The 13,784-nt window shown below is 38.4% G+C and overlaps 1 protein-coding gene across 1 annotated transcript in view; it reads left to right on the top strand.

Annotated features, from left to right (window-relative positions):
- acsl2 (acyl-CoA synthetase long chain family member 2) overlaps nt 1-13,784 on the top strand; it is a 40,279-nt gene that overhangs the window by 9,090 nt on the left and 17,405 nt on the right. The window contains exons 2-6 of the mRNA XM_049486016.1: nt 8,202-8,446; nt 10,023-10,137; nt 10,418-10,482; nt 13,072-13,173; nt 13,331-13,430. Coding sequence (XP_049341973.1) covers nt 8,204-8,446; nt 10,023-10,137; nt 10,418-10,482; nt 13,072-13,173; nt 13,331-13,430 — 625 coding nt within the window. The 5' untranslated portion in view covers nt 8,202-8,203. The remainder of the gene's footprint in view (nt 1-8,201; nt 8,447-10,022; nt 10,138-10,417; nt 10,483-13,071; nt 13,174-13,330; nt 13,431-13,784) is intronic.

Below are 13,784 nucleotides of genomic sequence, written 5' to 3'. Positions count from 1 at the left end.
TTTAAAAAAAGGGTTTTATAAATTTAAGGTAATCAGTGTAATAGTTTTTCTGTAGGATCGATCTAGGCCTGTCACGATAATTACATCATCAACTCTCCATACAATAAATCTAATATAATACTGCCTTAAACATTTTGATGACTTAAGTATTGCCCATTTGTTTTGTTTTGTTTTGTTTTGTTTTTTATATACAAGGAGAGCCATTAAAGTGAACAAGCCAGCATGCTGACCCTTTTTAAAACAGTGATTTTTATTTATGTTTATTTATTTATGATATTATAATTGTTAATAAAATAATAAAAAAACAGTTCATTGATCTTGATTAATAGTATCCTTACATATATATCATAGCTAAAATAGTCTTAAAATAACAATAATATTGTTTATCGTAATTAGTTCTGGGACAGAATTTCAGTATATAGTCCCTTTATTCATAGAACCCTTTATTTATGGGAGTATAGTTACTTGGTGGGTCTTGTAAAACACCCTGTAAAAATGAGCGGCTTGTCTGTTCTTGCTGAGCCGTTTGAGTTCTCTTCAGTAGAACTTGGGCTTGACAATCATTTAAAAAAGTAAAATTTCAGTTTTCTTTAAATAAATGAGAGAATTTACTTGCAAAAATAAGATAAAGGTTTGTTTAAATAGTAGCACTTATCTTTTTTTTTTGTTGCAAATTAACTTTATAAAGATGTACAGTCAGGATTTCCCATTTAGAAAATCGCATAAAAATAGTAATTTAACTAATCCAATTAATTTAATGAACCTTTATATATACCTTTATATATATATATATATATATATATATATATATATATATATATATATATATATATATATATATATATATACAGAGAGAGAGAGAGAGAGACAGAGAGAGAGAGAGAGAGAGAGAGAGAGAGAGAGAGAGAGAGAGAGAGACTGGTTCTGATTATTGCTTCCTGCAGTGAAAACAGCTGACTCAGCAGAAGACACGAGGTACTCCCCTCTCGTCTTGTCGGCCTCTTAACTGCTGCCCCGTTATTAAGACTGTGGTGGGCGGGTGGTGGGGGTGGGGTGTCATGTACTTCAGCACTGCACAACAGGAAACCTCACAGCCGTTCTCAACAACACTGCTGAATTCTCACCGTAATGTTGATGCTCAGAGACACAAAGAGACTGGAGAACGACAGCTTAGCAGAGCACTCATGTGCTAATGTCTGAGATAGCCGTTTATAGCTGCTTCTGTTGGACTGTCTAGTCTGTCAGTCTGAACGTGTTCACAGTAAAATATCCCTCTTACCCTGAATGTACTTGATTGGTCAAGACATAATTGTGTTCTGAAGCTGAATAGCTTGCATTTTTCACTAGAGCGAATAAGGAGTGATTGAGAGCTTATAGCAGTTTACTACACATCTGATCTAGCATTATGTCCTATGGAAGCTAAAGATTGCTACACTGTCTTGTGGGATATTTAAGTCACTTCTGTCTTTGCATGTGCAGTTCTAACCAGACACCACTGATCACAATCATTATCCATCTACTGCACTGCACTGTCCACTGTGGGTGGTAATGCATTCTATGACATGTTCGCGGGGCACACGCAATACTGTGGATCGAGGAATATTCGGGTGTTCTCACACTAAGCACGGTTTGGTTGAATTGTGCTGGAGCATGGTTCTGCTGGCCTGCACTCACACTGTGTTTAAACAATCCGTGCCCGAGTATGCTCTGGGCATGGATAGCGCTAGCACAGCATACGTACTGTCTCACGAGTCCAAGTGAATCGTGCTCTGGCCCACCTCTTTAAGTGGAGCAATCAAGACAAGAAAGCCGAGCTTTGGGGGGTAACCGTGCTTGGGCACAGCATGGATTGCCTGGTGTGAGTAAACCCTTAAATGCCCTCGCAAATGGAAATGGAATCTACTGCATCTACTATAAATCAGACTTATTTACTTGAACTGGCATTGATAATTAATTGTCCTTTTACCGTGTGCACACTGGCCAGTGTTCAGTCTCACTCACAAGACAACACCTCACAACACATACAGGTATGTGCACTTGTTTCTTCAGATCCTTCAGTTAGCCTAGCTTTAGGTCCTGTTTTTGTCTCCCAGTGTAGCTTTTACTTTTATTTTTTGGCTAGTGGGTATAAATATAAGTTATAAAGTCAAGACTGTTACATAACAGTTTTAAAGAATTTTGATTTTAAAGGAGTTTAAGGAACAGCATGGCAGTTTGTTCCTGTGTTATTTGTGCAAATAGCGCATCAGTGTAACATGCGTTGCCCAGTAATTTAAATTTGTCTATGGAACACCACCAGTGAAGTACAATTGAGAAACAGTTCTGTTTACACTAGTTAGAAGTAAAAATCCAGCTTTGCTGCGGCTTAGCCAACAAAACCTCAGGGTGGATTTTTACTTTCTGGACCTGGATCTCCCACCTTTGTGTGTAACTATAGTTTACATAGGATCTCCGGTGGATTTGGTCTTTTACAGAGACTCTAAGACTAGGTCAGTGGCTGAACTGCACTGAGCAGGGCATTACACATGTTGTAAAGTAATGTATGACATTGCAAAGACTACACTAAAGAGTTATTAGTGTAAAGTCTTTATTATATAATGTTTCTAACTGTTGTTCGTCTCGCTGCGTCACAGTGCTGTTAGCCAATCAGAGGCGATTTGTTTGCATGTAACAGGGAACATCATTATTTGAGGCCCTGCTGTGAAATACTACACTTCTCCAGTTTGTATGAATATGAAGAATATGGAGAAAGAAACCCATCTTTTAAAGTGTTAATGATTCTCCAGCATAATTCAGCTCAGCCTTCTCAGAGTGCCTTTCATCCTGAGTATTGTTCATTTTGACAGACAGTGTGTTTTGTGTGCTGCATCTTGAGGTTGCAGTTAAATCGCCAGTCTTGTCTTTGCATTTGTGCATCAGTTCATTTAGCAGCACATTGAGTAATAGCTTCTGTCTCTCACTGCCCTTTTGTCCAGCTTTCCTCTCACCGGCGAGCTCCCCGCCGCACAATAGCGCCTGTCTGTTGAACACAATGGCCTTTATGAATGTGTGTGTGAGAGTGAGAGAAAGGCAGGAATCTTCTCTTCTCTGTGATAGGTAATCTTTTCCAGATACAATCTGCAAAAAGCTCATTTATCTCCTGCTTTTGTACGTCTTTGAAGGAAAGACTAAATATGGCTGCCTAACGGGAGCATCTTCAGACCTCAATCATTCCTGCCACCGAGGCCTTTAGCACTGCTGATCTTCTGTTCACTTGTTTCATTAGACACTCTAATATGGGAGTGTGATTTCTCTAAGCTATGAGAAGCAAAAATAATTGAGACTCATTAAAGTAGCTATTGCTAGCTAGCTAACAAATCTTGTCGTACATCTGAATGTGTCATTAGATTGGTAATGAGATGTATGCCTCATTACGTTTATTGTATTTTCCACTGACTTTTGTTTGGAGTTAAAATAGTTCCATTGCTGCTCCGTTTGTAGCTGCGCTGTTTGGCTTGTAAGCGCTGCATCGTTGCTAGTTTACCTGTATGGTGGAGTATGCTTCAGTTACAGTGCATAACCATCTGATAATGCCTCTCAGGCAATCACTTTGCAGGGTCGGAACTAACTGTGGTATAATAAAACATAATAATATGTTAATAATTTTGCTATTCCTCAGTCTTTCACATTTTCGTTTATATTTGTTTGTTGAAAAAAAGGGTAATCAGTTTGCCATAGTTCTCGTTTTCAAGTATTAATTTTTATTTAGTTCTCATCTTGTTTTTATCATGGAAAATAGGTCCTCAACGAAATTGTTTTGTCATAGTTCATAGTTTTTAATCACTGGTGCATTAAAATTGGATTGCACCTGAAAAAAGTGAATCAGCACATCTCTCTCAAAGTCCAATAAATACTTACATCACTCACAAAGATGTAAACAATGATATTTTATTTATGGTACACAATCAACCTGGAGGATGTAGAGTTAGGGGTCTTTTTCAAGAATTAGGATTGTTGTAGTGTGGTGGGCTTCTCCAGCTGAGGACCTGAACTCTCTAGTCAGCTCTATTGGGGGAGTGGTGGTGTTATCCACTATACGTGTTAATCACTGGCATTTATATATGCCAAACAAAAGGCCATCCAGCCTAATAATAGCAGACATGCTGGGAGCGTTGGGAAAAACTCAGTTTGTGTTATGATAATCACTTGGTCTGGAATTTGTTTGGTATTTAGATAACATTTAGGTCCAAAATAATCCTGAACTAAAATTAGAGTTTTCAATTATGAGTTCACTTATCATTTAATTCAGTCCAAGATTAAAGCTAATCTGTGTCTGATCAAAAGGCCTGGCCCTGAATGTTACTTCTTGTCATGTAAGTGATGCTTTGGGCAGTATAGAGTCTGCAAGCTGCTGAATCAGACTGAAGAACTGAGTTAACTAATCAGAATCACAGTTTACAGTGTGAGGACAGAGGCTGAAGGGTTGGTGACATCACAATGCCATTAATTCCTTACTATTTAAAACAGAGGGTAGGAAGTGGGTGAGAGGTGAGAGAGGGGGATTGGACAAGCGAGGGGGCTTGTGTGGTTGAATGTGAGAGGGGGGGGAGTGAGAGAGAAAGAGAGAGAGAGGGGGTGAAGGGAGGGGGAAATGAATGGAAGAGGAAAGTAAAGTGAGCGAATGCCAAAGCCCGCAAATGGGTGCGGATGAGGACTGCAAAGAGCTGCACTGTTTGGGTCCCCTCTTGGGAGGGTGTGGACCAGTGTGACCCACTTCTCTCTCTCTCTCTCTCTGTCTCTCTCTCTCTCTCTCGCTCACACACACACACACACACACACACACATATGTTAAAAAGCTTGTAAACCTTACTTTGTGGGGTACATTCACTGATTCAGGTAAAGCCAGAGCTAAATAATTCTGTGCTTGATAGAGAGACCAGGGTGAGTTTCCCTAAAGCTTTCTAACAGTATGTACTTCGTTAAATAGTTCTAAAGAACTTTATTTGTTAGTTAACAAGTGTTTCCAAAAGCCTTCTGTAATTAAAGTACTGTGTACTGTGTGTTGCAAACGAACAAGTTAACTCATCTTGTTCAAAGTGTGTTTTAACTTCAGTTCAGCTCCCAACAGACAAAAGCAGCTGTTTATTAGTAAAACAGGAGGATGGGGTTTAGTTGTTGGCAGTTTATATACACCGACATTAAAAAACTGTTGCACCCTGATGGAAGTCTTGAATATTATTGCTATTTGGAAAGGAAAATAAAGGTTATCAGGAACAATAAATGTAAAAAAAAATGAAGACTGATATAAACACTATTTATTGAGCTACACATACAGAAGTAACTACCATGTAATGCATGTGTAATGCAACAGGACAGGCATCTTCTCTCTCTCTCTCTCTTTCTCTCTTTCTCTCTCTCTCTCACACACACAAACACACATACAAATGCTAAAAAGCCGTCTCGTAAACCTAACTTTGTGGGGTACATTCATTAATTCAGGTTAAGGCAGAGCTAAATAATTCTGTGCTTGATGGAGAGACCAGGGTGAGTTTCCCTAAAGCTTAATAACAGTATGTACTTCGTTAAATAGATCTAAAGAACTTTGTTTGTCAGTTAACAAGTCCAAAAGCCTTCTGTAACTAAAGTACTGTGTACTGTGTGTGCAAATGAAAAAGTAACTTCCTTCAGTTCAGCTCCCAACAAACAAAAGCAGCTAATTATTGGAAAAACAGGAGGATGGGATTTAGTTGAAACATATTAATTTATATACACCCACCATCAAAGAATTGATGCACCTTGATGGAAGTCTCGGATAGTATTGCTATTCGGGAGGAAGATAAAAGTTGCCATGAACAATAAATGCTAAAAAAACGTAGACTGATATGAACACAATTTATTGAGCTACATATACAGAAGTAACTACCATGTGGCATGTGTAACACAACAGGACATACATCTTGGGATGGAGTTGTAGATGTTCTTAATGGTGTCCTGCTATAATTTATCCCATGCAGCATGAATATTCTCACGCAGTTCCTGTAGATTTTGTGGTAGGAATGGAGGGAGGGTTGAAAGTGCATCCAATAGCAATTCATACATTTTCATTCTGAGATGTGGCAGGCATAGCATTTATGTCTTCAAGGCAGGGTCTTGAGACTCAGCAGTATGTGGATGAACATTGTCCTGTTGAAAGAGCCTGTAACTAAGACCAAAAGTGTACCTGAGGTTATTATGTGTTTCTTGTATACACCGTCCAAAAAGTTTGAGGTTAAGAGGTTAGATAGTCCCCACAAAGAGTTCAATACAAACACTACAGTAGCAGTTAATGAATAGAGAGCTGGCCATTGACACACACACACACACACACACACACACACACATACAGAAAAACACAGACACACACCCACACGTACCACACTCACGATCATCGGGTTCACATGGAGTGATGCTGGAGCCTCCCACTCACCCCATCATCGCACCACCAAACTCAGCACACTCTCTCCATCTGCATCTTTCTTGTCTCTTTTTCCTTTCTCTGCTCACTCTCTTTCACTCGATCTCTTTCTCTCTCTCTCTCTCTCTCTGTATCTTTTAATTGTTCTCCTCTCCTCAACCTCACTGTTTATTTTCCTGGCTCTGTCTTTTGCCATGTCAGTGTGAACTCTGTGTGCGACTGTGTGTGTGCGCGCGACTGTGTGTGTGTGTGTGTGTGTCCTCTGTCTGTTGAGAAATGGCCGAGAGTAACCCAAACAAACGCCTGTTCCACTTCAGCCAATCCCCACCACTACCTCCCAGCATTCTAATAGACTTCAGAGAGTTACGCTTCTCTTTCTGACCAAAGACTTTATTTGGCCCAGTGTTTTCACACGTCTGTGTCTCGCGGGATGTAGTGAGCTGCATAGATGTTTTTTTTAGAGATGCACTGAAATTGAAAATGTTTGTTTTGAAAAAATAAAATAAAAAAACAAATAATGGTAAACAATGTAAAGGGAAAGCAGCAGTTATTGTTCAGCACCTCCAGGAACTCCATGATGCTGAGAAAACTATTCCAGGTCTACCTCATGAAGACACTGAGATTAAAATACCAAGAGTGTGCAGATCTGTCCTCAAAGCTAAATGTAGTACTTAGAAGAATCTAAACTCTAAAACATGTTCTGTTTCTTTAAAACTGGAATAATTTCATGTTACTGTATGGCTTTTATTTCAGTATTAAATAAAGAATGCATGAGAAATCGGATAAAGAGAAACTTTTTTTTACTTTATTGTGAACATCTCTGCGTGGTTGAAAGGATTTCTGAATTAGAACTTAATTTGCTGAGTATAAAATTCTCAGGAAGTGTTGGTATTGCACACATGCTTACAATGGGGGGGATGACCATTTAAATGGCTTAGGTGGAATAATGTAACGTCCAGTGTTCAATAATGTGTACACAGCGTGTGCTGTGCTCTATCATGAAGCTCAGTGCAGCAAGCTCCGTTCTTTTTTTTTTTTTAATTTCTGAGGATTTATGCGTTGGGCGGAGGCAGGACAGATTACGGAGGAAGGTGGGATCAAAATGTTGTAATGAACTTGTTTTAAAAAAAAAACAACAACGTATTATACCAAATGAATCGTGTGTGCTAAAAATAACACATTGTATGAGAAGAGGTGTATCGTAATATTTTGTTTTACAATACTGTATTGATTTAAAAAAAAAAACCCATCAGTTTCTAAATGTTAGTTTACATGTAAAGATTAGTGGCAGGTTATGATTCATGTTGTCTTGTGTTTAAATCTTAACCACTAGATAGCAGTGTTATACTCTGTCCTCAGATCCTGCTGTTCTGACTGCTTTAAGAGTAAAATTTATTCAGATTTTGCAAATATGATTTGTGTTTTTATACTATACGTATACTTTACATATAATATTGCCAAGTTCTTGCCAATACATAGTCCTAATTGGTAGTTAGCATTAGCTTTGCCTGGACACTGTCTGTGCTGGTTTAATGCTCTAGTATGAGAATAAGAGCATATCAGTTGAGATCATGGGCATATTATTAAATATATATTACACACAACACAATGCCTTTGTGACGAAACCATCCTAATTAAAACAAACATTCTTTCAGATGTGCAGAGTAATTAATATGATTTGTATATTTTCTCTCTCTCTCTCTTTCTCTCTCTCTCTCTCTCTCTCTCTCTCTCTCTCTCTCTCTCTCTCTCTCTCTCTCTCTCTCAGCTATGCAGTTGCAGGAGTGGTTGCGTTCTCTTCGTCCCAGCAGTGGTGGATTGGGGAAATCATTAGAGGAGGATATTCGGAGTCTTCTTCCCGCTCTCCCCTCCTCGTTCTCCTCTCTCTCCCTCTCTCCACCCTCTATCATCGGACTGGGAGCGCTGGCGTCCCTCACGGCATACTGGCTAGTCACTCGGCCCCGCTCCATACAGCCACCATGTGACCTGCAGGCTCAGTCCGTGCCTGTAAAGGTGAAACTGTCATGAGACAAATACAGGCTTTTGAATACTGAATGCAATTTAGCCCCTTAATATGTTTTTAATGTACGTCTAATTCCATCATTTAGTGCATTTCTAACATATGTCTAATTCCACCCTCTGCCTATGATTCCAAAGACACACAGTGCTACCAAAACTCAAAGGATTAATACTTGTGACCTGTGAAGCCAGCTGACAATACATTTAACACGCTTGGAGGAGAACACAAACTGTTAATTTTGTTACATCAGCTAACAGACCACTACTTCGGTTAGCATCTCACTAAGGGATGGTATTAGCGGTAGGGCAGTCTAGGGATGCATAGGGAGTATAGCATCAACAGGGATGGAACTTGCTGCACTGTAAATACAGTTGACACTAAAGCCCAATCCCATGTAGCTTGTTTAAACACTGTAAATGCTCAGACTACGGTCTGATATACTCACCTCTGAACAATGAAAGATCAAGTGGCTAGCGGCTAATGCTACTGCTGCTCCAGCAGTGCTAGCCAGGGTTAGCAGCAGGGCCAATAATACCCACCTCTGAGCGAGGAAATAGCGGTTAGAGGCTAATGCTAATGCTACTCAGCCTTAGTGCAGAAGAACTAAACTGAAAGTCCTGTATAATGCTGTACCTCAGCTGAGTGGCTTTACTGCTCCTTACAACCTGACTGGTAAAACTCGTACATAAGGTGCTCTGGATTAAAAGACACGCTGATGATTTTTGGGAAAATTAAAGGATTTTAAGTGCGAAAAATACAGTATTAGCAGTGCTAGTGCTAGTTTAGTAACCAAGCTGCTAGTTAACTAATTTACTTTAGGGCATCGTATGTTTTCAGAGTGCTGCAGCATCTGCCCTATATTTCACCATTTAAGGTGGAACGGGAAAATGATCTAGCTAGCTACTGAGATGAACTACTAGATGTTTTTGTTATGCTTGTTATGAAGTTAATGGCCATATAACATTGAAACTACACATTAAACAAGGAAAACACTTGCTTGTGCCGATATCTTGTCAGTGATTCTTACACCCTCTGTTTTAAGTGTGTCTCTGAAAAATCTCAGTTTGAAGGTTCATGCATTCCTACCCCTTTAGTCTAACAAGAATTGGGACACACAGAGGGATAGGGCTAAGTGGTAGGGTCAAGGGTTAAAATGGGATTGGGCCTTAGACAGTTGCTCCACTTTATCAAACTGTTTATGCATTTTAAAGCAGTTTACTGTCTAATGGAACAGCTCCATTGTATTTTACATGTTCAGATCTTCATGAAGGTTGGCGTAGCATAGTGGATAAAAAAACACTTTAATTCCTGTGTTAGAAAAGGGTTCGATTCCTGTGCAGGGCAAGCACTTAACACTATACTATTATGAGTTCTTGGGAATGATTCCAGACTATTTTACCCTACCTGTGTAACATGATTTGAGTTTTAGCCAAATTCAATAGAATTAAAACATAAAAGCTTGTGATAAATTATCTTATACTTCTCCATATCTAAACAATATTCTGTATTCTTTACTTTGTGAAAACAGTGACCTTCACTGTGAGTCCTGAATATTGTGTGTACTTTCAGGGCGACCCGAGCTGCAGACGTTCGGCTTTATTGAAAGACGACAATCTGCTGGACTTCTACTATGAAGACACAAAGACAGTATACGAGGTGTTCCAAAGGGGCTTGAGAATAGCAGGCAAGTTCAACCAGTGCTGACGCCACCGAAGTGCTGCAGAGAGAACTGTGCTCTGCTTTCCTCTCGAGCTTTAAAAGTGCTTTTAGCGCTTTATCTCCTGTGTTGAAATGGACCAAGCTAGACTCAATAGGGAATTTTACACTGGAGTGACCGCTTTAGGGACAGTCTGTGGCCCAAAAGGACTGAGAGTCCATCTTGATTTGAGATAAAGTGAACTTGTTTTAGACAAAGCTGCTGCTGCTGCTGATTACGTCTCACTGCTAATGCTGTGTGATTACAGGGGATAGACCATGTCTTGGCTTCAGGAAACCAGGAGAGCCTTACCAGTGGATACCCTACACAGAGGTGAGCTAAGATTCAGAAAGAGCTAAGAGAAAAGGTTCAGTATCATTTAAACTAGTTGCTTTTCAGTCATTCTATCAGTGACAAAAATAGGGTAGTATTTTGAAATAATACTGATTTTTTTCTGTTACTATTAAGATTTTTCTGGTTATGTAGCCAGCTAACATACCTGTGCAAAAAAAGCTTACAAAGACAAAACGTACTTATTTTACATTTAATACATTTAGTGATCAGTTTCCTAGACAGGGATTAAGACTCTACACTTGCACTGCACAGCATTTTAATTTGAGATGAAAGAAAAATATATAGTATATAATATATTTGTTTTGGCTTTTTTTTGTCATACTTACAATTTTCAGATTAGCAAACGGAATTTAATATCAGACAAAATACGCTGAGTAAAAACAAAAAGCAGTTTTTCAGTGATCATTTCATTTATTATGGGGGAAAAAATCTAGCCCTATGTGAAAAAATAATTTCTTCCCCATGAATTGACTGTGATTAACCATATTTTTTAGAAAGCTGGGTTCAATTTCACTAACCACAACCAGGCTTGATTACTGCCAGACCTGTAGAATCAAGAAATCACTTAAATAGAACCTGTCTGACAACATGAAGCAGCTAAAATATCTCAAAAAGCAACATGCTGTGATCTGAAAAAATGCAAAAACAGAAGACAAAAAAAGAAAGACATAAATTCATTGACCTCTACCAGTCCGGAAAAGGTTACAAAGTCATTTCTAAAGTTTTGAACACCAGCAGATCACAGTGAGAGCTATTGTTTACAAATGGAGAAAACATGGAAAACTGGTGAACCTTCCCAGCAGTGACCGGTCTACCAAAATGACTCCACAAGGGCATGGGTAACTCATCCAGGAGGTCACAAAAGAACCTAGAACAACGTTTAAAGAACTGCAGAACACATCATTTTATAAAAAGAACATCATACTGAAAGTTAAACATGGTGGTGGTAGTGTGACGAGAACTTGCTGTAAAGGATGAAACCATGACTTTTGCTCTTTACAAGAAAATCCGGTACCACTTTAAAATAAGACTACCTTTATAAAGGGTTTATAAAGGGTTTACAATTAGTTTATTAATGGCTACTAATTAGGTTGTAAATGCCTTAACAATCATTAATAATAATTAATAATTAATTAAATGTTGAAAGGGCGACAATGACCTGTTGTTTGGCAAATAGTGAACCCACAGCCATCTATAAAAATCCTGATCTTTTTAATATTATTATATAATATATAATAATATTGTAATATTATTATATAGTCTTATAATAATATTTGTCAGATACTAAATTGTGTTTGTTAATGTGAAAAAAAATGTAAGTATGATAAAAAAGCAAAAAAATTGATTATTAGGATTAATTAAGAATATTCCATGAGATTGAACAGAAAAGGATGAACAATACAGAAATGTTCAATCATGTACACTTAAATTACTGTGTCGGGTGTTTATCCTCTTCCTCTGAACAATACCCTATAGATTCTCCCCATAGGGAGCTGACCAGCCAATCAAGAACAGTCAGTTATTTCATGGTCAGGAAAACCATTTGGTAGTAGTATTGGTATTGTGGACAGAGGTCGGGTCCTGATAAAGAATACAATATGCATGACCATAAACTGATAGAAGTGTGAAGTAATCTGAAATCTCCTGGTATATGGGTACGTTAACTTTAGACACAAAAAACACAGTGAACCAACAGTATGTTCTCAGAATATGGACAGAAGGCTTCTTCAGTTTTCACATTCGTGTTTAATATGCACAAGACTAGACCTGTCATGATCACTATTTTTGTGTGGACAATATATTGTACCAGAAATAATTGCGATAAATGTTATGATTGTTATTTTAAGACCATTTTATCCCACGAATACGATAATTTAATAGCATAATAATACAATTACATAGATTTAAAGAGTAAAAAACTTTTAATTCCTAAGAATATTCAAACATTTCAATTGCAATAAAGCATTTTTATGATATCTATTAAAAAAAAATAGCTAAGAAAAAGAAAATTATTGTTTACATTTCTGTAGATTGCACAATAAGTCAATAATGTAATTATCATGACAGGCCTATTTATATATAAATAAAATGAAATAAAACAAATCTAGTGTTTAATTGTTAACATACTGGTTCGTTTACATGTATGGGCCTTTCTTGACAAGTAAAATTGTCTAGGTCTACACAAAAAACGTCCCTGTCTGTATCCATATTTATTTATCCATATTTCATTTGGTTGTAGCTGTAAGTCTGTAGCTTGCTGTGGTCTGAGTATAAAAAGTTGCAAAATTAAAATATAGGCTAATTATAGACTGATTATCATCATGGTTCATTCACACAGACATGCTAATTTGAGTAACTAGTGACTTTTAGGAACTTCATCCCTTTAAACTTTACCTAATCACCTAAATAGCTACTTAGCAGGAGCTTCATCAGTTGACTTTAAAGCATTAGAGGAGGGAGAGCTGTAATCTCTGCAGAGCTGTTCTCTGGAGGATCACACCTGGCCTCTCAGAAAGAGTTCAAAGCCCTGTCTTGTATTAAATCTTGTAATTTCCTGTTCTGCTGCAGGTGGCAGAAAGGGCTCAGGTGCTGGGGTCCGGCTTGCTGGCAAAAGGATGCAAACCTAATCCCAAACAATTTGTGGGCATCTTTGCTCAGAACAGGCCAGAGGTACACAACACACACACACACACACACACTGTCTGTTTACATTTATAAATGGCAATATCCCAGAGTTGCTGATTTATTTATAAGGTTCAATAAGAGTTGGAGATGTGTGCGAGTGACACTAACTGTGCTGATGTTTGTCTCCCCCTGATGGCTGCAGTGGGTTATTGCAGAGCTGGCCTGCTACACTTTCTCCATGGCTGTAGTGCCCCTGTACGACACACTGGGTCTAGAGGCGATGGTGCACATCCTCAATCTGGGTAAGTTAACATCTTGCTCCTGTGAAACATTGACTTTCATTTTTCATTTTTTGGGGTCTTGATGAAAATCATGATGAATATCATGTTGGAGGAGGAAGAGTTAATTTAAATTATTGTATATTAGGGGTGGGCGATATGGCCCTAAAGGCCCTGTCCCACTGCGATTGCATCTAAATATCCACTAAAGTACGTCCAAATTTATCAGAAAACACTGCGTCCACTGAGTGAACGCGCTGCGTCCAAAATATAGACGCACTGCGTCCAAATTACGTCCATATTCCGTCCATATTCCGTCTAAATTGAAGTTGGACGCCGCCTTCCAAATTTGTACGTCGACTTCCACTCTTTGGACGT

Source organism: Astyanax mexicanus, chromosome 12 (genome assembly GCF_023375975.1).
Source record: "Astyanax mexicanus isolate ESR-SI-001 chromosome 12, AstMex3_surface, whole genome shotgun sequence".
Taxonomy (NCBI): Eukaryota; Metazoa; Chordata; class Actinopteri; order Characiformes; family Acestrorhamphidae; genus Astyanax; species Astyanax mexicanus.
Note: the sequence above shows the minus strand (reverse complement) of the source record. Positions and strands in the feature narration are given on the sequence as shown.